Source organism: Leptopilina heterotoma, unplaced genomic scaffold (assembly GCF_015476425.1).
Source record: "Leptopilina heterotoma isolate Lh14 unplaced genomic scaffold, ASM1547642v1 Lhet_81, whole genome shotgun sequence".
Lineage (NCBI taxonomy): Eukaryota > Metazoa > Arthropoda > Insecta > Hymenoptera > Figitidae > Leptopilina > Leptopilina heterotoma.
In genome coordinates, this window is record NW_025111185.1 from 3,218,934 (window position 1) to 3,246,489 (window position 27,556).

At 23.6% G+C, this 27,556-nt stretch overlaps 1 protein-coding gene across 3 annotated transcripts in view; it reads left to right on the forward strand.

Moving 5' to 3' along the window:
- Positions 1–27,556, forward strand: part of LOC122511205 (rhophilin-2) — a 77,445-nt gene that overhangs the window by 3,092 nt on the left and 46,797 nt on the right. Inside the window, exon 1 of one of the 3 annotated variants that reach the window (XM_043626321.1) lies at positions 16,143–17,178. The exons of the other annotated variants lie outside the window; for them this stretch is intronic. Within the exon in view, the coding sequence (XP_043482256.1) occupies positions 17,158–17,178 (21 nt within the window). The 5' untranslated portion in view covers positions 16,143–17,157. Of the gene's footprint in view, positions 1–16,142; positions 17,179–27,556 lie in introns of those variants that run through there. 3 annotated transcript variants of the gene reach the window in all.

Here is a 27,556-nt window from a genome sequence, read left to right on the forward strand (position 1 = left end):
AATTTGTATTCAAATTAGTAATTTATGGGAATATTTTTAATAAAAAGTACTTCGATTAATTATAACTTTCAGAAATTAAGGGACATTTTTTCAAACTATTTAAGCAAAACCAATTTCGTACGATATTTCTCAGAACCTTGGGAATTTTTTTTTAAAATTAAAAGTTGGTAATTAAATCAAAATAGAATTATTTAAAATTTTTTAAACAAAGTAAAATTTTTAAACAAAACTATTTGTAGAGACAAATTTTAGAAAATTGTCAACAATTGCGGTTGTGAATATTTCTCTCTACATAGTTATCTGAAAATGTCCTAAATACATACATAAATTATTTCACAATTAACTAGTTATTCTCTATTGTAAACCATTCTTTATACGTTTAAATTTACATAAATCTTAATAATCGAGACTTGCCACTCACGTATATTTAAGTGGGTAATAATAATTTAATATTTTTCTCAAATCCCATCTTTCTTTTTTCAATAATTAATGCTTTTTAAAATGCGCGCACGTTCCTTTATTTATTTTTTCCAGTGGGTTTAAATTCTGTTCCAATTCTATAACAAATTATTTTCTGTAGAAATGCAGAATAATGATAATAATTATTAAATATTTCGAAACAAAGGGAATAAGTTATTGAGTAAACATTCTTTAAAGTCATTACCTCATTTAAGTCATATTTTATAAAGCGACGATTATTAATAAATGATTCTTGGTACGTGTGCTTTAAAGTATATAAATCTTTTATCGAAAAGATAAAAGGCGTATCATTTCCGAATAAAGGGTTAAATCATTTTTGTTTATGGTTTTAATAAAAGAAATCAAAATATAAAATTATTAATATTCTTTCTTCACGCGATGATTTTACACATATAGTGGAGGCTAAGAAACTAGAAAATTTCTGATTATGATTGATCGATTTGTCTGTATATCTAATACGTTGATCAGTTACTTTATTTTTCTCTCTTCTTTAATTAAAGTGTCTATTTTGACATTTTGTACAAACCTTCAATTCATCAACATTTTTTTCAATTCCATTGGTTTTGAAAAAATATTCTTTTCTGTTTTTAAAAGTCGTATTTACTATTTTATCAAAACAGGTTTACTATTTTATTAAAATATGTTTACTATTTTATTAAAACATGTATACTATTTTATTAAAACATGTATACTATTTAACTAAAACATGTTTTCTATTTTATTAAAATATATTTACTGTTCTACTAAAATATTTCGAATACTGTGAAATAAATTCTGTTAAGATCTCTTTAAGTTTCATATCGATATGCATAATATGTGTTAATTGTTTTGAAAAATGTTTTAATCACTATAATTAAAAAGGAAAACTAGATTAGGCCTAAAGTTTTATTTACACAGTGATTAAGTGATTGGAATTTTACAGGACTTTCCTTTTTAAACTATGATTAAATGTCAAACTAAATGTCCCATAAAACTGCAATATTTAACTTTCTAAAGCTAAAGTTTAAATTTCTTTTTCGAAAACCGCTTATTAAGGATTGGAAATCATTATAAATGTATCATAGTTTCTCGAAGTTTCTTGTATTTTTGAAAATTGTTCCATTTTAATGCATATATTAATTTCTTCGCATTTTATATCAATAATCGACGAACGCATCTTAATATTCATAAAGTTTTTCATATATAGTTATTTTTTTGTCGTTCTTTACCTGAAAACGAATTAATTTCTTAAAAATTTGTTGGCAATCTCTCTAAATTTGAATTAGTTACTGACTTTTTGCTTTTGAATAAGTAAATAGTATCACTATTGAATAGTAATTTATATACTAATTTTTGAGTCAAATTTACTAATTTAAAAGCAAAAAGTCAGTCACTGATTCAAATTATTAAACATTTTTAATTTTTCACTAATTCAAATTTAGAGAGATGTTGACATAAAAAATTAAATAAGAAAACATTAATTAGAAGAAATAATTCTTTTTATACGTAAATTTTTTCGTTTTTAAAAACATTGTTGAACTTCAGGCTCATATCTAAAGTTTGAAAAATACAAAAAATTGATAGTAATTTGAATTTTAAGCAAGCCGTTCCACTTTTGTACTTTTATCACGAAACGTAATTAAACATCTGTGTTTACTTAGAATGAGTAATGTTTGTTCAATTTTGTCTTTTTGATGAAAATATGTTATACTTTGTTATCCTCATTCTTGCGTTTTATATATATGATAAAAATATATATACATAAATATGAAAATTTATTAAATTTTTATAAAATTCATTCTGTTAATTCAATTTCTTTTTTTAAATCTAGAATTATTATATTGAATGAAGAAAATTTTAATTAAACTAAATTAAATTAAAAATTTTTAATCTAAAATTCGTATAGAATGAAGTGTTTGAAATGTTCATAAAGTTCTAAATGTTCAAATGAACAAAATTTATTTACTTTCGATGCTGAGCGTTGACGTTAATTTTATGGAAATTTTTTTTTTTTTGCAAATAAGATCATGAACTTTTGATCAATTCATCTTCGAATATCAACTCGAAATTTTAAATAATTTTAGATTCAAAATTAAAAAAAGTCCACCAATTAACAAAAATAATAATTATTATTATTTATTTTCAAAAATTCTAATAAACTTTTTTGAAACAATTAACTAGTTTAAACAGTAAAATTCTACGTAAGAATTATATTATTTTAAATAATCATAATAATATTCGTTGTAGGAATTATTTTAATTTGAATATTTTCACTAATTTTAATAGCATTTTGCAAGAATTAAATTATTTTCGTGAATAATAAAATTTTTCATACAAATTCAATTATTTTCGTAAATATAACAAATTTCGTTTGACTGATCTAAAGGGGCGGTATCAATTGCCCTCAATTCAACTGTATACAGGAAAACTGCCCACAATAAACTGCATACTGGAAAACTGCATACAAGCAAATTTTAATAATAAAATTATTAAATTTAATTTGAAAACTGTATAAATCTAAACTGCATACCGTTAAACTGCACATAGGTAAACTGCACACAAGTCTAATTTTCTATTAAATTTATAAATAATTAATATTAAAAACCTGTATACAGTTAAAGTGTACATTGGTAAACTGCATACAAACTAAATTTAAAAAATTAAATTAAAAATTTATTTATTGTTTAATTGCACACCGTTAAACTGAACATTGCTCAACTGCATACTCTCTAAATCTGAATATGTGAAATTTCACTTATTGTACGTTATAAGTCGTCCTCTCGATCAATAAGTGCATATACACTTATAAATAAGTGAATTTTTCACTTATTGTGAGTGAAATTTCACTTATTATAAGTGTATATGCACTTATTGATCGAGAAGACGACTTATAACGTACAAATATGTGAATTTTCACATATTCAGATTTAGAGAGTACAAAATAAATAAATAAATTAAAAAAATTTAATGTATCGTCAAATTGCACATCGGTAAACTGCATACATATCAACTGTATACAGCTAAGTTCTCTTCTATGAAGTTGACAGTTGCGAATATATTCATAGAAGAGAACTTAGCTGTATACAGTTGATATGTATGCAGTTTACCGATGTGCAATTTGACGATACATTAAATTTTTTTAATTTATTTATTTATTTTGTATGCAGTTGAGCAATGTTCAGTTTAACGGTGTGCAATTAAACAATAAATAAATTTTTAATTTAATTTTTTAAATTTAGTTTGTATGCAGTTTACCAATGTACACTTTAACTGTATACAGGTTTTTAATATTAATTATTTATAAATTTAATAGAAAATTAGACTTGTGTGCAGTTTACCTATGTGCAGTTTAACGGTATGCAGTTTAGATTTATACAGTTTTCAAATTAAATTTAATAATTTTATTATTAAAATTTGCTTGTATGCAGTTTTCCAGTATGCAGTTTATTGTGGGCAGTTTTCCTGTATACAGTTGAATTGAGGGCAATTGATACCGCCCCGATCTAAATTATGCAAATTTTTCTCTTGCTTATTTATAAAAAATAGAAAATTTGTTAAAAAATTATAATTAAGAAATAGTAAATAAATACCCATTATTTTATGCATAATTTTTATTTCTCAATAACATTATTGTTCACAAACTCATTTTTTTATTTTGGGAAAAAACATTACATATTCCCGTTTCTTAATATTTTTGTAGAAAATTTTCAATTTTCATAAGGGAATAATTTATATTATTTCAATTTTTTAATTACAATTGTTTTAATAAAATTCAAAGTTTTTTTTTAAATAAACGAAACAAATGTTTATAAATTCTATTTGTCAATTACAAATATTCATTGAAAATGAAAGTTTTTGAATTTTTCGAAAATAAAGGAAAAAATTTTACTCAAAAAAAATGTTCCTTTACATTTTTACGAATTTCTTTAATTGTAAAATTATTCGAAAACATCAATAAATTCTTTTTTAATTAAATATTTAATTATTATTATTTTTTCACAGGAATTAAGACATTCAACAATTTTAAATTCAAACCTTTTTGAAATTAAACAACTTATAAAAGTATTTTGCTATAAAACATTAAGATATTGATTGCTCATTTCTTCATGTTTTATAATAATTTATAATAATTAAAAATTTATGAAAATAATTGGATTATTGAGAAGAAATTTATAAAAAATTGTAAATAATTGAATTCCTGTGTAATTTTGATTATTTTTGACAATAATTAAATGTTTGTGTACGATTTTATTAAATTTTTTTTTTATAATTGAATTTTTCTTGGAAAATTTTATTAAAATAGTAGATATTGAAAATAATTGAAATTAGGACTAGAATTTTATTGGCATTTTTGAAAATAATTGAACTTTGGTGAAAAATTTTGTTATTTACAAAGATAATTGGGATTTTGACGAGAATTTTTTTTTAATTTTGAACATAATTGAATTTTATGAGAAGAATTTTATTACTTTTGAAAATAATTGAGTTTCTGCAATAAATTATTTGCACTTTCTTCAAAATTGAATTATTTTAGTGTTTTCAACAAAAATTTAAATTTAAAATTTATAAATTCTATTATTTTTAAAATTGCTACTTTTATTTTAAAAATGAAGTAAAAAGTTAGCCGCGCGCTTTAGCGCGTGAATTGTTGCTAGTTTTTAAATAATGTATTAGTGAATTGTTTATTTAGTTATGTAGAATAGGAAAAAATAGTTCGATTTCTCGGAAACGTCCACAATTTTCATCTTTTTTCAAAAAACTGGACAAAACTGAAATAGGCAGTTTTGGTCAAACTTCAAAGTTAAAATCATCATGAAGACCCACGCTAAATTTAAAAATAATTAATTAAATTAAGACACAGAATAGGAAGAAAATAATTTGATTTTTCGGAAACGCCCACAATTTACATATTTTTCCAAAAAACGACCCAAAACTGTGAAATAGTCAGTTTTTGTACAATTTCAAAAAAATTAGAACTTTAGGATCATTTATAAATTACAGTAATTTATTAGAAGCGTAAAGATGTCGAATATTTTGAATAAAAATATTTTATTAATGCCACAGCTTCAAAACTTGCAAGGATAATAATTCACAAGTTTGAATAATTTTTCAATAATAAATAATTTTTCTTCAATTGAAATAAAGTATATGTGCTCGGTCCAAATGTGCGCTGCATGGCTGTTTATAAATGTTTTAGTGAACGACGACTGAAATAAATCTTGAAACATTTTACGACAGGGAGTGTTGTTTCATTGTTTTCTTTTATCAAGAACAGTTCTCAACACTTTCTATTGAGCAAAGGGATATTCTTGTTTATTTCTCACCACTTTCTGAGATGAACTCTTTTTGAAGACAAGTTTCTGTTTTAACATCACAGAGAGTAAGAGAGAGATATAGAGAGAATAAAACATTGCTCTGCCAATGCGTATACGCGTATATATATATGATCCTCTTTCTCGCGACTATCATTTTACAACTTTTGCGACCTTCATTATATACGATTTGTATTATGTTCATATGCATTAAACGAGTCCGTTCCCCATTACACATGTTTCTCAAGCAAACTGTCTTCAAGTTTCCCTTTGAATTTCCCCTTCTTTATTTTTTCACATTCATTCATCATATAGTGCTGCTTCTCTTGTGTTATATAATATTCTGCGTTGTGCAAATATTCAAAGACGAACAATAATTTATTAAAATAAATGACCTATTTTTAATTCAGTTTGTCTCAATACTTCGAAAAACTGTGTTGTTATTGAAGGTGCGCTACTGTCTTTTAACCACTCTGTTTTTTTTAACAAATATAATAGTGGATAATTTTCTAAATCCTGTTTCTCTGGTAGCATTTATAGTTGACAGTTGTTTTCCGTTGTTATACAATAATATTTATTGATATTTTGTTCTTTGAAGTAGTTTTCTTATATTGTATTTTTTATTTATTAACATTTTTGCTTCCTCGTAGAAGAAGTTTCGGACTTGCCTCATCTGCTTTTTTTGAAATTCATTAATTACAGGCATCACAGTTGGTCCCCTTTTCTCCTCTTATTTCAATTTTATCACCTTCTTCACCTTTTTTGTCGATTTGTCACCTTTTTCCCCTTTTTTTGGTGATTCGTTCCTTTTTTCACCTTTTTCTAATCTAAAATAAACAAGTTTAATTCTTTTTTTGAAATCTTTTTCAAAGTGTAATCATAAAATTTAGACTCAATCTTATAGAAATCAGAGCTTTTTATTTTTGATTTAGATTATTAACACCACACATAATATAAATATGGTTTTTTATGTTAATAATAAATTTAAATAATATAGATAACGTAAAGAATTTTATAATTATAAAATGGTTCATCCAACAAAATGCAGACCTCAAGAAAAATAATTAATTAACATTCAAATAATTAAAATATTATTATTAATAGTTTTTTCTAGAAAAACAAAAATGCTAATACAAAACCTTCAATTTTTTCCATACTTCTGTCAATAATTTCTTTTTGAATATCTTAATTCTTGAAAAACTATCATACAATTATTACTTAGAAATTATTTAATGAATAATTTTATTATTCATTTAATAATTAATTAGATTTTAATTTATTGAAAATAATGAATTTGGCAAGGAATTTTAGTTAAAAAGACTAAAAAAATTTGAATTTTGGAGAAGTTTCAAATGATTGCAAAAATTCAATTATTATTTTCAAAAGTAATAAACTTATTCGCAGAAATTCAATTATATTTAAAAATTTTAAGAAATTCTCATCCAAATTTCAATTCTCTTTATAAATAATAAAATTCTTCTTCAAAATTCAATTATTTTCAAAAATTTTTCTAAAATTCATGGCAAAATTTCATTAATTTGCAAAAATTTTCCTAAATTCAATGATTTTCAATATCTACTATTTTAATAAAATAAAATTTTCCAAAAGAATTCAAATAATTAAAAAAAATGTTATTAAAATTCTACGCAAACGTTTAATTATTTTCATAAATAATAAAATAATTTCACAGGAATTCTATTATTTACAAATTTTTTATAAATTTCTTCGCAATAATTTAATTATTTTCATAAATAATAACATTTAATAATAAAATTTAATAATTTAATAATAAAATTCTTTACGAGAATTCAATATTAAGGAACATTCAATTATTCAATATAAATTATTCATTTTTGTATTTAAATAATTGAATTCTCGTAGGTAGAATTTTTTAATAAAAATTGATTTAGATATGAACTTGAGTTAAAATTTTACATAATAATTGAATATTAATAGCATTATAGCATCAAGTTTTAGAAATAATTGAATTTTTCAAAAAGTTTCAAATTGAAATCTTTGGAAATTTGAATTTTTCTTATTTTTAACTAACAAATTTTTTTCAAAAAATTTAATGGAAATTATTCGAAGTTTTTATTTTTAATATATATATATATATATATATTTAATTGAAGAATTTACCAATAGTCGAAATTTTGTAAAATTGAATTGTAAATTTGAATATTTTGAAAATCTTAATTCCTATGAAAAAATAATAATGATTAAATATTTTTTAAAAAAGAAGTTATTGCTGTTTTTAAATAATGTTACAATTAAAGAAATTCGTAAATAAATGAAATAGAACATTTTTTTGAGTATCTAATTATTTTTAAAGTGAATCAGAATATTGTTTAAGATCAGGGAAAAAGTCGAAATTTTGTCTGGAAATCAGGGAATTGTCAGGAAAAATCAAAATTAAATTTTTGTGGCAACTCTAATTAAAATCGAATTTAATAGGAAAATTTCCTCTGCTATATAGAGTACAAGAAGTTTATAGGTTTTTAATTGTGTCAAATCCTTTTTACAAAAATACCACTCACCTTGATCATAGTTATATAAATAATGCACCTATATATGTAAATCGATCGTCGATTATGCAAGTTGTTACATAAATTGCGAATGACTTGTGAATGTCCATTCATAATACGCCTTCGCGGGTTCATACGATTTCATCTGCCCATTGTTATGAAGATATAATTATTCTTTTTTTGCAATTTTTCATAAAAATATTAAAAATTGATAAAGATTTCTGGCCTTTTTGAACGAAATTTGTGATAATTCTTCGAAATTGTACCTTTATTTACCCTTATTTATTGTATCTATATTTAAAAATAATCCTCTTTGTCGATCCGTTTTTGTATGGATAAAAATACCTTTTAGTTCATTTTCGTTGAAAGTTTAATCTTACATAAAAAAAAGAATGAAAATTACAAGGAAACATGGAGTTAATTAAGAAGTGTAATAGAAGACTATATAGGAAATACAATCCTACTGGTTATTGAACGGTAAACGGGACGTGACGTCATAGCAGGTGTTATACAGACTAGTGACTTCCGGTGGTCATGCTTCAATGAATGACAGTAGTAAAGACTTCATAAAACTGACATTGAACGTATACAGCCTATTTGTTTCGCTTCAATTACACCTATCCTCAATATTTATTGATGATCCATCAAAAATATTACTTTCAAATTGTGCTTCTCGTGCGGTTGTTGTTTGTATTTTGCGAGACATTTTTTTAATTTATGCTTTTTCAATGGGTATTCGTTTTTGCTATTCTTTTTCTATTCATTGAATAGCTCAAGTTTAATAATCTGTTCGTTAAATTTGGAATAAAATTTTCTTCTGTAAAGTGTCTTCATAGGCTCTTCTTAAGTCCTTATGTTGAACCATAAAAATTCAAATTCTTTGTATTCTTATGCTATATGTTAAACATAAGGATATAAAAAGAGCCTATTGTGGACTTACAGTTTTTCTACGGATATCAAATAGAGACAAAAGAAGTATCAAAATTGTACAGCAACGTTTTGAATAGGTTTTTTGTGTCTCAATTTGATAACTGAGATAGCGAACACAAATAGCAAGTTTTTATCTTTTCTGTGCTGTATAAAATGAAAATTAACGGTGGTCCCCTTGATATTTCAATTGATTCTTATCAAGAAATCAAAATAAATCCGAAAACTAGAAATTATGATCTGTGACCACGAAAATCTATATATACCTATCTACATTTATAGATATATAGGTATATTTATTATCTTCATTTATAAGATCGAAACAAATAATTATGAGAATTTTGAACTTTAGTTTAATTTTGATACGTGGTGGAACATAAATTTTTTTCTTTATCTCTTTAAAAACATTTACACTGTTTGTCCATTGAACGTGCTAGAGAGACAACCATCGCATCGCCGCGTATACTCTAAAAACAAGCATCCTTATAGTGAACGGTTACAAAGACGGAAATGCTTATCATTATCTCTTGGGCTGGGAGTCTTTAATGCTTGGTTTAGCACCAGGTTCAAGGGACTTCTACCGGTTATATATATACACTTCTTCTTTTGTTTCCTCGAAGCCAGACAAAACTAAACTCGATGCACGTAGGCCTTCTTCCAAATATTCCTTTGACAATATTCTCTCCTTTCTCGAGACAGCCTTTGTTATAATAGGCTTTGTTTCCGGTGACGCGAGGTAAATTCAATTTATAAAATAGCCATTCAACAGCAAACGTGAACATGACTTTGAAATTTTCAAGATGAAGATATTTAATGTGATTGTACATTGTCTGATTTTATTCGATTTTATGTATAATTTTAGAGACATTGGTTGGTATTCTAGTAATTGATTTCCATATCTTAATTTATTGTGGTTTAATTTGATGTATTTGGGGCATTCCACGCCAAGTCGGACACCTTTTGACTTTTGCATCTCCGATTTTTTTCAAATATTTTTTTTCTTTTAGTGCTGGTTGAAAGGAACTTCCATGATTTTTTTCAAATTTTTTCATGAAGTAATTTAAGAGATCTGGGTTTTTGAAAAATCACGTTTTTTACATAAATTTTTTTTTTAAATGCATATAACTCGGACAAAAATTGATCAAATTGGACGTTCGATATATGAAAATTTTTGTTTTTACACGTAGTTTTTGATAAAAATATTTAAAAAAAATTTTTTTTTAATTTACCAAAAAAATTTTAAATTTTAAAAATAAAATTTAATTTTTAAGAATGTATGTATCGATCGATTTTTTTCAAAATTTTTTGTAAGAAACTGGTACTAAATTAAGAATTTTTAATCCTTGTCTGATTGTGGGCAAACGATGGGATCTATTTATTTTGTAATTTTTAATTTTTGTATACGCAGTGAAAACGGTAGGTAGCCAAATGCGTAACTTGACATTTGACCAAATCACGCAAATTTTTCAAACCAAAACTGTTTTCAGACTGAGTCTCTCCGAACTTAACCTTCTTACTGTTTAAAAAAGTGATTTGATCAAATTGCAAGTTAGGCATTTGGCTACCTACCGTTTTACAAAAATTAAAAATTTCAAAATAAATAGATCCCATCGTTTGCCCACAATCAGACAAGGATTAAAAATTCTTAATTTAGTACCAGTTTCTTACAAAAAATTTTGAAAAAAATCGATCGATACATACATTCTTAAAAATTAAATTTTATTTTTAAAATTTAAAATTTTTTTGGTAAATTAAAAAAAATTTTTTTTTAAATATTTTTATCAAAAACTACGTGTAAAAACAAAAATTTTCATATATCGAACGTCCAATTTGATCAATTTTTGTCCGAGTTATAAGCATTTAAAAAAAAAATTTATGTAAAAAACGTGATTTTTCAAAAACCCAGATCTCTTAAATTACTTCATGAAAAAATTTGAAAAAAATCATGGAAGTTCCTTTCAACCAGCACTAAAAGAAAAAAAATATTTGAAAAAAATCGGAGATGCAAAAGTCAAAAGGTGTCCGACTTGGCGTGGAATGCCCCATTTATATATTCAAATTTTTCGTATAGCTGTCGTACTCGTATTTTCGAAGAATTTTTAGTTTGTTTTTTGTGTATTAAATTATTCTCTGATAAGTTTATTCAGGGCTCGAACTAGGTCCGTAACTTTGCTTCAAGTACGTAAAAGTCCGTTTTTTGAAAAAAGTTCCGTAAAATCTGTAAATTGTACGATATAATTTGGATAATTTTAGAGAAATTTCAAATGATTGTAGGAATTCAATTATTTTCAAAAGTAATAAAATTATTCGCAAAAATTCAATTATGTTCAAAAATTTTTAAAAATTCTCGTCAAAATTTCAACTATTTTTAGAAATAATTAAATTCTCCTCCGAAATTCAATTATTTTCAGAAATTTTAATAAAATTCTTGGCAAAATTTCAATTATTTTCAAAAATTTTCCTCAATTCAATGATTTTTAATAGGTATCTACTATTCTAATAAAATTTTCCAAAAGAATTTAATTATTTAAAAAAAAATTTAATAAAATTCTACACTAAACTTTAATTATTTTCAAAAAATAATAAAAATTTCACAGAAATTTAATTATTTACAAATTTTATATAAATTTGTTAGCCATAATTCAATTATTTTCATAGATAATAAAATTTATGGCAGAATTTTTATTATTTGTAATACAATTTTATTCGAATTCCTCGAAAAATGTAATTATTCATAAAAATTTTATTAACATTCATCAAAAGAATTGAATTATTTAAAAATTTGTTGATAAAATTGATTCTTTATGAGAATTTATTTTTAAGAAGTAATCAAATATTCAATAAATTCTTTATCTTTTGTATTCAAATAATTGAATTCTCGTAGAATTTTCTAATCAAAACTGATTTGAAAATTAATTTTTTTTTTAAATTTTAGCTAATGAATATTAACAGCATTGGAGCATGAATTTTTAGAAAAAATTGAATTTTGACAAGGTTTCAAATTAAAATCTTGGAAAATCTAAATTTTTTATATTTTTCAACTAACAATTCTATAGAATTAATTTTTTTTAGAAAGTTCTCGTCAAAATTTCAATTATTATCTTTTCAAATAATAAAATTCTTCTAAGAAATTCAATAATTGTTTTCAAAAATTTTAATAAAATTCTTGTCAAAATTTCAATTATCTTTAGAAATAATTAAATTCTTCTCCGAAATTCAATTATTACAAATTTTCAATTATTTTAAAAAATTTTAATGAAATTCTTTGCAAAATTTCAATTATTTTCAAAATTTTTCCTCAATTCAATGATTTTTAATAAATATCTATTATTCTAATAAAATTTTCCAAAAGAATTTAATTGTTTAAAAAAACATTAATAAAATTCTACACTAGGTAAACTTTAATTATTTTCAAAAAAGAATACAAATTTTACAGGAATTTCATTATTTACAAATTTTTTTATATAAAGTTCTTCGCAATCATTCAATTATTTTCATAAATAATAAAATTTTTACAGGGATTCAATTATTTTGGTAAATAATAAAATTCTTATTAGGAATTGAATTATTTTGATAAATAATAAAACTCATTGCAGAATTTCAATTATTTTTAATACAATTTTAATCGAATTCCTCGAAAAAATGTAATTATTCTTAAAAATTTTATTACAATTCGTCAAAAGAATTCAATTATTATTCATAAATTTATTGATAAAAATTTATTTTATTTATTCATAAAAATTGATTTAAAAATGTATTTCAGTTAAAATTTTAGATTATAATTGAATTTTAAATGCATTAGAGCGTAAATTTTTAGAAATAATTGAATTTTGAAAAGGTTTCAGATTAAAATCTTTGAAAATTTGAATTTTTCATATTTTTAACTAACAATTCTGTGGAATTATTGTTTATTGAGAAAGTTTAATTCTGGATTTTTTTAATATTATTTGAAGTTTTTATTTTCTAATATATATTTAATTGAAGAATTTACGAATAATTGAAATTTCGTAAAATTGAATATTGTACAGAGAGAATATTTATTAAATTTTGTAAAAGCATTTTACAAACTGGGGAAAAAGTGCGACAAAGCGAAATTTTGACATAAAAAAATACTAAATTTAAAAATAACTTATGTGAAATTTAGTATAATTATATCAAATATTCAGAATATTAATTAAATTCTAATATAACTTCACTAAATTTCACATCACTTTTTTTAAAGTTTAGTATTTTTTATATCAAAATTTCGCTTTGTCGCACTTTTTCCCCTATTTGGAAAATACTTTTACAAAATTTAATATATATTCTCTCTCCGTGTAAACAAATTAATTTGAAAATTGTCAAAGAACTTTTCCGAAAATTATTAAAAATAATCGATTTTAAGAAGAATTTTAGTTAGAAATTCTTGAAAATAATAATTTTGTCACTGGGTCATCTTGAATTACTATAAAACATGAAGAAATCGATCACTCCGAGTCGAAGACTTATATAGTTATGAAAAATTTATAATATATAGTTTTAAGTAAATTGTCTGCTTTATTTGACTCGTCCTGATTAAATTTTTGTCAGTTGGTCCGTAATTTTTCATTTTTGATCCGTAAAGTCCGTATTTTTAAATACTTTCACTGGTTCGAGCCCTGATTCATTCGAATTATTATTAGTCAAATTATCTCCAAATCTTCATGGACGTTATATTTTAAAGAAATGTATTAATTACTTTATTTAGAGATACAGAAAAAGAAAAAATTGGTTAAGTTTTTCTGAAATGGCCACAATTTTCATCTTTTCCAAAAAGTTGACCAAAACTGTACTTAATTTATTTTATGGGGGTAATTTTAATTTTTAAAGAAAGCATTTTTTTATAGTTGATTTTATGTTTTTTACAATGTTTGCAGAATAGTGGTATTTTTGTTTCAAGTTTTTAAGTGCCATAAGCAGTGGTGTACTCGAAAGATCCATTGATATCCCTATTGCCAAGTTCCCCCAAAGGAGGGTATAATGAAGTTCGAATTACCATATTTTGTAAATCGCGTGCTGCATTTTAATTGAAAAAACTTACCGCCTGAAACTTTTTAAGAGGGTTAGATAATATACCCCAACACTTATATCCGATGCGTCATTTGTTATTTTTTATATATTTTACTATACTCAAAGGAAAATTTATCCTACATCATAAATTTATATATTCTAATCATATTTTTAAAAAGTGGAAATCGAAATTATTTTTTTAAAATGAGATAATTAGAATATTGCATCTAATCTTCTTTATATTCAAGAAGTGCAATTTTAGTTTATTTAATGCTTCACCTGAAGGACAGTATATAGTTTTATATTTTTATTTTCAAAAGCCATAATCACTTTCGAGAAATATTCGAGAGAAATCTGATTTGTGATAAAGATTTTGAGATAAAATATCTTAGAATGACCTTATTTATAAAATTTGTAGAAAATTAAGTGATTCTTCGTCAAAAAGGAGGAAAAAATAATATTAGAGGAATGCAGGAGGAGTGGCGACAATATTATTTTTTTCTCGATACTGGTGAAAGGTATAACTGCAGTGGCGTAGAAATGACGTATTTAATATAGGACGTGAATTCCGTGCGTGGCTCAAATTATTTGTTTTTTAAAATTAGAAAAAAGTTCGGTATTTAGGAAATCTTAATTGGTCACTTTTGACATTATAATCAGTATTGACAATTTGTGTGTTCCTGAAGTTAGCGTCGACTCTCAGTGTCGAAAACTACTTTTTGGGCGGGTTTTTTAGAGACGAAATTGTCACTAATTTCACTTCTTTCATTGACTTTTGTAATTAAAAATAAAAATGTACTTTTTTAATCTAAGACCGTAAAAAAAGTAGTTTTTTTTATTTTTGCAACAAAAATATTTTTCAACGCTAACTTCAGGAACCTCAATTTTTTTATTGCTTAATAAATTGAAAATTGCAAGAACCCAAAAAATGGTTAATTAGTGAAAGAAAATATACTCTCTAAATTTGAATTAGTAAAAATGTTTACTAATTTGAATTAGTGACTGACTTTTTGCTTTTGAAATAGTAAACTTCACTAATAAACAGTAACTTTTACTAATTTATTAGTAAAATTTACTAATTCAAAAGCAAAAAGTCAGTCACTAATTCAAATTAGTAAACATTTTTACTAATTCGCATTTAAAGAGTACAATATAGTCATTTTTTACTATAATAATTTTAGACTCAAAAGTTACCAATATTTTTTTACGATTTATAACGAATCGAAATTGAGGGTTATTCGCAGATCAAAGTGCAAAATCTATATGATTATTTTGACATTTTTAATAGTGACGCAACATGAACTTGAAAAACAGAATAATATAAATACGATTTCTTAACATTAAATTGATATGTTTTCCTCCTTATTTAATTGAGGATGTTGATCACACAACATGATGAATAGAATTATCGATTTAAGAAGGACGTTTAACAAGCAGAAATATTGGGAAATACGCATATTTTGGATTTTTACCATTTTTATTATAATCGAGAGATAAATTTTTGTCCTTGAAATTGTGTCGAAAGTTGTCAAACTTGTGGTGGTTCGAAACGCAATTTTTAAGAAAATAAGACATCAATCTTTCAAAAAAAAATCTTATAAGAAAACAAAGTTTGAAATTCAATATTTTTTTAATTGTTTGGGGAGAATTGGAATTTTTCTGTAACATCATTGTGTTCTTGTTTCTTCTTTTTTTTTAATTGTTTGAAGTTTAAAAACAAAAGAAGTTGCCTAGCACTCTGTCAGGTTATGTGGTTTGTGCCATCCCCAACCTCATCCTATCCCCATACCACTTCAATACCACTTCCTCTCCCCACTTGCAAGTAAAACTCTTTCTTCTTCTGCTCCGTTCGGTAACCTGTAGTATGCCATCGTAAGTCAGTTGAATCCCAGTGTAATCCGATAAGAATAATTAGAAACATACAGAACTTTGTATTTCAAGACATAAAAATTTAGCGCATTTTTGAGTAAAATTTTCACCCATTTTTCCAGACTTGACTCTCTTCATTATTGTGCAAAAATATCTCTATTCGTTAGCAACTTCTTATCTTCATTTTCTTTATTATTGTAACTGAAAATTGAACCCTTTGAACGTGAAGTATATCAGAAAATTAAATTATTAATTTTATTCATTTCTTAATTTAAAAATGAGAATAAGAAACCAAATGGGAGTAATGAAAAATAATCTGCTGCGGATAATGATCTAATTTTGTTATTAAAATTTTAATCAATGTTCCGCAATTAGAAAAAGCACGCATTTATAAATTATGGTTCTAGTGAGTGAATTTCAGTGAATCAGGTTGAAAATGATAAAAATTAGTGTCAGTGAGACTCTGCTGAAGAATCAGTACAGTAAACTTGAAATTCTTTGCAAACAAAGACATTTTTTTTTTGTCGAAAACGAACAACGGTGATTTAGACTAATTTCAAACCCTAATAGTGTAAAAAGTGTAAAGAAAAAGAGAAAATTGTTTTTCAAATTAACAGTACGGCAAAAATATCAAAAGACAAAGTGCACCAAAGAGGAAAATTGCTTACAAGAGAATAGTTAAAAAGTGTGGAAAACAGTGATTGTTACGGTTCCAAGATTCTTTTAATAAAAACAAAAAAACTGAAATTAATGAAACTGTTTTACATATACCTTTCTTACAATTAGTTGAGAATTGAAAGAAAAAACTGTTTCAAGAAAATTTCGAGAATATTAGGAGAATGTTTCAATAGGATAAAAAGTGAATTCCTTAGCCGCAGCAAGGATAAGAAGCTTCTTGTCTGTATGTACTTATTTCCTGTTGTGTATTGGAAAGTGCATGCAAGGTGCATTTGTGGCGATCACTATAGGGTTCTTGACTGACCAAAGGACAGGCATTATAACTTTGAATATAGCAAAAGTATTGGAGATCGTGAAGCATGTTGATTCTTCGACTTCAGGTAATGAGTAGCTTAACGCTCTTCACAAAAATAATAATATGTTGTAATTAAAACCGCGTCATTATTCCCCGTTAACATTTTGTTTTGTTTGCTCTCCCTTCATTGCAGAGCAGGAAAATGCTCCCATTATAGTTTGTTAGGAAAAAAGAATTCTATTCGTTATGGAATAATTTCACGTGGAATATTCTTTTGTTGAGCAGGGCGCAACGGTACGTGAGAGGTGAAACGTGAGATTTTTTTTTCCTTTTAAACAATAACTTCGCCAATCGGATTTCAAATTTTTTATTTCTAATCTTTTTCTCACTTTAGCATCTTGCAACTTTAATAAATCTCTATAACTGAACTAAAACTAATAAAAATATATAAAGAAATTTGGTTAAGAACAGATCATTAAAGTCTTAAGACTTTAATGATCTGTTCTTAACCAAATTTCTTTTTAAGTCAAAATATCTTTATTCGTTACGTTTTCTATTTGTTACATCGTTTATTCGTTACGTTTTTTATTAGTTACGTTGTTTATTCGTTACGTTTTTTATTCCTTACGTCTTATATTTTTACGCCTATTTTTTTCGTTTAAATTTTCCATCCAGTACTTATTCCTTAAGGTAAATTTTATTTATTTTTATTTCATTTGGTGAAAGGTTTTCATAGTTTCTTTGAAAAAAACAATCAATTCGATTTAATAAAAGAAGAAAATAGAAATTGGGTTGATGTGGCTCTGGATAAAAGTAACACACAATATAAATAATTGATTTTAATGGGTAGAATGTAGTAGAGAATGAAAATTAATACAAAAGAGCACATTGCACTCACTCTCTCTTTTTTACTTTAACAGAAATTAATAGCAATATTCTATATAGTTTATGCAACATGTGTCTATCGTGTACATCACATAAACAATGTTTTTAATACTTCAAAGCGTCTAATTTCAAGTGTTTCATAATAAAAATGCATACCACGAATTTGTTTACATAAAAATTCTCCAATCTTTTATTTTTGAGCATCTGACATTTTTTTATTCAAACAATTTCATACCACAGTGAACAAACAATTTTTTTTCTTCAAATAACCGATTATTTGTCTACTACCAAATAAATAATAATATTATAAAGTTATTTATTACATAAAGTGTTCAGTATTGATTGAAAATAGTATTTAATTGCAAAATAAAAATTATTTCATACAAATGAACAAATGATGAAAATGAACCGTTTGATAATGATTTGATAATAGATTTGTTCATATGAATCGAATAAATTTTTTTTAAAATTCTAATCCAGTTCCGCCCAAGTTTTCATACCTGTTAAAGGCACACTCTACAATAGTCCCGCACCGTGAATTGAATCATGAATCATTCAAAATGCATAAAATTCAAATAAAACTCTTCAGCTCTAATAAGATCTCTATTCTTAGTTCTGATGATGATGATGATGATGATGATGATGATGATGATGATGATGATGATGATGATGATGAATTTTTTACACTCGCCCAAGTTCGTACCTACATATATGTATGATATTAAACTTCCGTCAGACGATAATAGGTCTTATTGCATTTAATGCAATAACTCGAGAGTTTAATTAGAGAGGTGAGCGAGCGCGCACATATCAGAGTTCTTTAGGATGCTATAGTGATATACATGTATCCTTATTGGAGTGATATTTCTCTCCTTCGTATTAACGCACGAAAAATATATATAATCGAAATGAATACGTGTATATAATAAATATGTGTCAACGATAAATATGTAAACCCTCTGCATGCGTATATATAATAAACAAACGTAACAAATAAAACAAATGCATGGATTGCGGATGGAAGTCCTCTTTTTCTGCACGAGAGAGAAAAATTTGTCATTACTTATACTGACCGTTGAGAAAGTTACAGAATTTTTTTTCTTCATTCTCGCTCTTATTTCTATATACTGTATACACTTTTCCGTCAGATGTCATTCAACCTATTTTGCTGTTATCTAATTCAATTCACATAATTGAATTCGATCTTGTCTTTTTCTTCTCAAATGAACAAATTTAATTAGACGACTTTTTTATTTCCAAGTCTTAATTAAATCATTTAGAATTTATTAATTCAGATAAATTTATTATATAAATTTATTAAAGCTGATAATATTATGTAAATATTACATAATTATATATTATAATATAATATTATATTGTTTTATAAATATTATCATATATGAGTTCATTCTTTTTCAAATTTTGAATGAATTTCATTAGAAATTTTAACAAACTTGGATTTTTGGAAGATTTTAATAATTAAAATTCTTCTGAAATTAGTTACATTTTTTAATATATATTTAATTAATTATTAAAAATAAAATTGTTCGAAATTCAATTATTTTCAATATCTACTATTTTAATAAAAAATTTACCAGAAGCAATCAATAATTTTAAAAAGTTTTATAAAATTTTTGCAAACTTTCAATTACTTTCATAAATAATAAAATTTTCACAAGAATATAAATTTATATTTTGCAATTTTATCATAAAATTTTTCGGAACAAATCAATTATTTAAAAAGATTTTTTATAAAATTCGTCACCAGAATTCAATTATTTATTTATTTATTTATTTATTTAAGAATCAATGAGCTTACAAAAATAAAATCGCCCTTTCGTACAAAGTACTATAATATTAAAAAAACAGTAATCAAATAATTAATTATAGTTATGCTGTGTTATTATTATTTAAAAAAGATTAATAAAGTTCTTTCAATTATTTTATTTTTATGAAATTATTTTATTATTTATTTTTTATTTTTTTATTTTTTATTTTTTTTTTATTATTTTATTTTATTTTTTTTATTTTTTATTCAATTATTTACAAAAAATATTAGAATTTTTCAGAGGAATTCCATTATTTTCAAATATTTTAATAAAATTTTAATAAAGTTCTTTGCAAGAATTCAATTATTTTTATAAATAATAAAATTCTTTCCGAAAATTTAATTATTTTAAAAATATAATAAACTTCTTCGCAAGAACTTAATTATTTTTGTAAATAATAAAATTCTTTCCAGAAATTCAATTATTTTTAAAAATTGCAATAAAATTCTTGTCAAAAATTCAATTATCTTCATAAATAACAAATTTCTTCTCTAAAATTCAATTATTTTCAAAAATTTTAATACAAATCTATGAGAAAATTCAATTCTTTTCATACATAATAAAATTTCAATTTCAAAAATTTCAAATAAATTCTCTTCGAAAAATAAATTATTTTCATAAATAATAAAATTCATAGCAGTATTTCAATTATTTTTAATACAATTTTAAAGAAATTGCTCAAAAAATGTAATTTCTTAAAAATTTAATTTCAATTCCTCAAAAAAATTAATTGCTTAAAAAAATTTAAAAAAAAATAAAATTCATAGCAGTATTTCAATTATTTTTAATACAATTTTAAAGAAATTGTTCAAAAAATGTAATTTCTTAAAAATTTAATTTCAATTTCTCAAAAAAATTAATTGCTTAAAAAAATGTTTTTTTTTAATTCTTTTGGAAGAATTCAATTATTTACAAAAAATATTAGAATTTTTCAGAGGAATTCCATTATTTTCAAATATTTTAATAAAATTTTAAAAAAAGTTCTTTGCAAGAATTCAATTATTTTTATAAATAATAAAATTCTTTCCAAAAATTTAATTATTTTAAAAATATAATAATAAACTTCTTCGCAAGAACTTAATTATTTTTGTAAATAATAAAATTCTTTCCAGAAATTCAATTATTTTTAAAAATTCCAATAAAATTCTTGTGAAAAATTCAATTATCTTCATAAATAACAAATTTCTTCTCTGAAATTCAAATTTTAAAAAATTGTAATACAATTGTATGAGAAAATTCAATTCTTTTCATTCGCAATAAAATTCTTCTCAGAAATTCAATTATTTTCAAAAATTTCAAATAAATTCTCTTCGTAAAATCAATTATTTTCATAAAATAATAAATTTATTCGCTAAACTTCAGTAATTTAAAAAAAATTTTAATAGAATTTGTTCCAAAATTTCAATTATTTTCATAAATAATAAAACTCATTGTAGGATTTCAATTATTTTTAATACAAAATTTTAGTCAAATTCCTCGAAAAATGTAATAATTCTTAAAAATTTTATTAAAATTCGTCAAAAGAATTTAATTATTTAAAAATTTGTTAATGCAACTATTCTTTATGAGAATTCAATTTTAAGAAACATTCAATTATTCAATAAATTATTTATTTTTGTATTTAAATAATTGGAGTCTCATAGAAATTTCTAATAAAATTTTTTAATAATTTTCTAATTCAAATTTAGAGTCAGATAAATTTATTATAAAAAATTTCTTTTCTTAAATAAATGAAAACAGTTTATACAAAATTTAAAATTTGATAATTCTTTATTTAACTTCTGGTATCATTTTTTAAACCAACGTTTTTTATGGTTTAGAAAAAATTAAAGAAACAAAAAATTTCGTTTTTTTTTATCAACGAATGCAGTTTCCGTAAAACTTAGTTCTAAACCGTGACTGAAAACTATAAAGATAAAAAATTGAATTAAGAAAATTGAAAGATTATTAATTATCATGCTATTGAAGTTGTACTTGAAGTTAACTGATATAAGTATAGATTTATCAGTGTAACGAATCAATGCTTTATAGATTTCCTCAGAATTTCTCCACTAAATGATCTCTTAAGTTTTCTTATTTATATGTTTTTTTGTAAATTGTATACTTTGTATTATTCATAATCTTACACGTCAATGCATAACTGGAGCACAGTCTCTTTTTAATTTGACTAATTGGATTGATTAGCATCCTTGACTTAGAAATCTAATTATTAGAAATATTTCTCTAAAGTACATGCATAATTGAAAGATAATTTGATAATTATTTCACTAAAATTTTCAAAGTTCAAATGAATGGAATTTTTTCTGTTTAAATATTTTTAAAAATTACTCTGTTTACATATTGGATAACAATAAAAATTCCGGTTTTGGGTAATATTACTTTCGTCTTTCCTACATATTGCAACACAAAATGCAACTTTTTTGGTATAAAATGTAACTTTTTCGATTTTCATATATAACTATAGCCAAATATTTCTAGAATATTTGGCTATTAGCGACATTGAAAAACGAAGTCTGAGTTTTAAAAATCGGTAGAAAATATATTTTGTATTATTTTTGATCCCTTTGATACGGAATTGATTCTATTTACAAACCTTACGTTTATACGCATGAAAGAATAATAATATGCCTAACGAAGCATTATGGGTATGAAATGAATAATTTGAGATACTATTGAGTGGGTGGAAATTGTCAGTGATCGATATATATATTATATTAAAGAACAGGAAACCGGAAATTTCCGGCTGACCATTCACTGAATCTAATCGACCAATGACAGTCGTGGTGCTGTATAGTGAAATCGGAATGTTTCTTTTCTGTTCGCCGCGATGCAATTGCGGAAGCCACGCAGCAAGAGATTGCTGTTCGGTTCACATAAATCGTTCGCCAATGCTTCGATAACATTTCTACCGGGATTCTCATTAGACATCTAAATCCTTTTTTTACATTCCACATCGTGTGTTTTATTTTCCCTATAGCTTCGATGTGAACTCGTTCTTTTTAGAATTATGCTGCCTAGTTTCAAGCGTTTCAAGTACACATAATCATCCCTTTAGCTTTATCTTTCTCGGAAGAGCATTTTTCTCTTTTACGCAATAATACGTCAATTGCCTTTGAGATGTGGACAAAAGAGTATTAAGTAACTTGTGACGGATCTAAATGCCGGAAAATTACCAATAGAAACCCGATTTCCTAATCAAATGCAGAACTCACCTACTAAAACCTACTGTTTACTATTTACTATTTGGATACTTCTTTTTAGATTTTAGACACTAAAAGCTACTTTTGTTTTTTTTCCTGAGAATTTTCACTACTTTAAGGACATTTCAAGCATTATGACGTCACTGTTTTAGAATATATGCTTCTGCACAAATTGCAGATTTCGCACTCGATATTTAATTTTAAAAGAGTAGCAAATAGTATATTTTAAACTAAAAAAAGTAGCTATCAAAATATTAAACTTGACGACTAAAAAAACTCGATTTTTGGCACTTCACAAAACTGACAAAAATTCGATCCCATTTTTTTTATTTTGATGACTTTTTCCTAATTTTCATTAGAAATATTTATACTTCTTTCTTATCCTGATAATAAATTGAATTCCTGCAACGAATCTTATTTTTCATGCAAAGAATTTTATAAAATTTTTTAAATATGTAATTCATTTCTTTCGACCAATTTTATGCAAATTCTAATATAAATAATATAGAAGATGGAGATATTTATTGTTAATCAGAGTCAAATTATTGACTAATTATAAATAATTGAATTCCTGAGAAATTTTTATTATTCATGAAAAAAATGAATGTCTGTGTAGCATTTTATTTAATTTTTTTTAAATAATTGAATTCCTAAAAAATATTTTATGATTTATATGAAAATAATTGAATTCTTGCCAACGATTATATAAGAATTTTGAAAAATAATTGAATTTCCAAGAAAAAATGTATTACTTTTAAAATTAATAGAATTCTTGTGATGAATATTGTTATTTATGAAAATAATTGAATTTTGACAAGGATTTTATTAAAATGCCTCAAAATAATTGAATTTACGGAAACAATTTTGTTATTTATCGACATAATTCAATTTTTCGAATAATTGCACTCTCTAAATCTGAATTAGTAGTTTTCTACTAATGAAATAGTGCGGATTCGTTTACCAATTGAATTAGTAACTGTTTTTACTAATTTCTAGTAGTTCTTTACTAATTATTAGTAGAAAATTTACTAATTTGAAATAGTAAAAAATACGTTCTACTAATTGCATTAGTAATTTTCTACTAGCAATTAGTAAAAAACTACTAAAAATTAGTAAAAAATGTTACTAATTCAAATTGATAAACGAATCCGCACTAATTCAAATTTAGAGAGCAGGGTTGCCACAAAAAATTAATTTTGTTTTTTCTTGACTTTTCCGTGATTTCCAGACAGAATTTTGACTTTTTCCCTGACCCAAAAGAATATTTTAATTCTCAAATTTAAACCTTTTCAAATTCAATAACTTTTAAGAAATTCGTTGTAAGAATTCAATTATTATCATAAATATTAAAATTTTTCCTATATAGAATTTAAATTATTTTTAATACAATTTTAAATGAATTCCTCGAAAAATTGAATTATTTTCAAACATTTTTTGCCAAAATTCAATTACACTTCACAAATAATAAAAATTCTTTGCTGAAATTCAAATATTTTCAAAATCTATACTATTTTAAATTTTAATAAAATTCCTCAAAAGAATTCAATTATTTTTCTAAATAATAAAATTTTTCACAGGATTTCAATTATTTTTATTAGAAAATTCTAAGAGAATTCAATTATTTAAATACAAAAATGAACAAATTATTGAATAAATGAATTTTTTTCAAAATTGAATTCTCATAAAGAATTTTATCAACAAAATTTTTTAAAAATCGAATTTTTTAGACGAATTTTAATAAAATTTTCAAGAAGAATTACATTTTTCGAGGAATTCGGTTAAAATTTTGTTAAAAAGAATTGAATTTTATGATGAGTTTTATTATTCATAAAAATAATTGAATCTTTATAAAAAAATTTATTATTTATGAAAATAATTGAATTATTGCGAAAAAATTTATAAAAAATTTTGTAAATAGTTGAGTTTCTGTGAAATGTTTATTATTTATAAAAATAATTGAATTTTGGAGAAGAATTTTATTATTTTTAAAAACAATTGGAAATTACACTAGAATTTTTTAAAAATTTTTAAACAAAATTGAATTTTTGCAAACATTTCTAACTTCTCTAAAATACAATTTTTTGTAGTGTTTGTAACTAAAATTCTTTTATAAATCCATGATTTTTAATAATTAATTAAATATATATTAAAATTAATTAAATATACATATATTAAAATATAAAATAAAACTAATTATGAATCCTGCAAATTTAATTTTTTCCAGTACTGTAATAAAAATTCCTGACTTTTCCCTGACCTGTGGCAACCCTGCATTATTTATAAAAATAATTGATTTCTTTTAAACAATTTTATTAAAATATTTGAGAATAATTGAATTCCTCCAAAAAATTCTAATATTTTTTGTAAATAATTTAATTCTTTCAAAGAATTAAAAAAAAATATTTTTTTGAGCAATTAATTTTGCGAGGAATTGAAATTAAATTTTTAAGAAATTACATTTTTTGAGCAATTTCTGTAAAATTGTATTAAAAATAATTGAAATCCTGCGATGAATTTTATTATTTATTCGAAAATAATTGAATAGTTGCAAAGAATTTTATTAAAATTTTCCAAAATAACTAAATTCCTGAGAAGAATTTAATTATTAATGAATATAATTGAATTCTTGCTTAGAATTTTATCGAAATATTTTTTTTTTAAATTTGAATTTCCATGGAAAAATGTTATTATTAGAGAAAATAATTGAATTATTGTGAAGAATTGTATAAAGATTTTGTTAAATTATTGATTTTTTTAGAAATTTTTTGAAAATGCTATTCTAAATTAATTGAATTACTGTGGGATTTTATTATTTATGAAAATAATTGAATTTTGGATGAATTTTATCAATTTTTTTTTAAATAATTGATTTCTTTTGCGAAATTTTATGAAAATACTAGATATTGAAAATAATTTAATTTCGATTATTTTTTGAAAATAACTGAATCATTTTAAAGAATTTGATTATAATTTTTGAAAATAGTTTTATGATTTCTAGTATTAGGGAATTTAAAGTAGTGGGAATACTAAAATCTGAAAAAGCTGAAATCTAAAAAAATACCCAAATAGTAGCATAACGTAAAAATAAGTAGTAAATAGTAGGTTTTAGTAGATGAGTGCGAAGCCTGAAATTATCACTTTTATAATGGTTCAAATGCCCTTAAATTTTTTTATATCAAATTGAGACCAAAAATGTATCAAAAACGTTGTTTCTCAACTATTTTGATAGATTTTTTGTCTCAACTGGATATCCTTAGAAAAACTGTGTATATACATAATAGAAGAATTAGTTTATGTTCCTTTCTGAAACTTTGAGGCTTACCTAAAATAACATGCACTGTGGAAAATTAAAGTCTAATTAAATACATTTTAAGATTGTCGTTTTATGTTCGTAACGCTTGGAAAGCGCTGAAAATGGCGTTTATTTCCCGTCACACCATTACGAGCCACATTACATGATGCGTCGACCATGCAAAGGACGTAAAGACTTATATTCTTTGCTGTAAAATGTGCCTGACCTATGGGACTCTATACAACTTGAATATCAACTAAATAAAGTTTACCTTCTAGGGACATGACACGAAAGTAAATTAAAAATCGACTTACGTATATAGAAAGACAGGCTTTTGTTGCACAATAATTCTTAACGAATTGTTACTCAATCAATTTCTTTTGACAAAATTCCAATTTTCTTAAGCAAGTTCTTTTAATTACTTATTTGTAATTTTCCTATCGATAAACACGAATTTGGAAACTAGATACGAATTTGAAAATTTAAATACGAATTCTTTTCAATTTCTCCTAAGTAAAAAATTTAAAAATATAGTAATTTTCATTTTGAAATATAATTTTATAACGATGCAAAAAACGGTTTTAGTGTACATGAAACAAATTGAAACTGTAGAAAGTAGCTTGAATCTTTAAAACTCCGTTAATTCGAATTTTATAAGACAAATTTAATGAAGTAGAATTAATACTGGGCCGAACTTTCACACCGCAGAATTTTTATTTAGCATAGTAGAATTTCTATTCAACCGGTTTTTTCTGTCCTATTCTTTAGAACCTTGAAGTTTTATTAAGATTAATAAAGAAATGATTAATAATTAACATGAAGTTATTGTGTTTATTCTTGAAACCTAATTTCACTTAAATATTTCAAAATTAATTCAATTTTAAAAGAATTGCGTTTACAATTTTCATAAGTAGATGAACTTCAAAATTATTTTTAAAAACTTTCCTCAATTCAGTACCTAATATTTAATATCTACTACTTTAATAAAAATTCCTCAAAGAATTCAATTAGTTAAACTAAATTTTAATAAAATTCTACGCAAACATTTAATTATTTTCAAAAATAGTAAAAATTTCACAGGAATGCAATTATTTAGAAAAATATAATAAAATTCGTTGTAAGAATTCAATTATTATCAATGATCCCCAAATTTTGAACGTTCAAATGAACGAAAGATTTTTTATTGAAGATATTTTTAAAAAATAACTAATCACAAAAAATTTAAAAACTGAAATATTTACGGTTAGAAACTCAGTT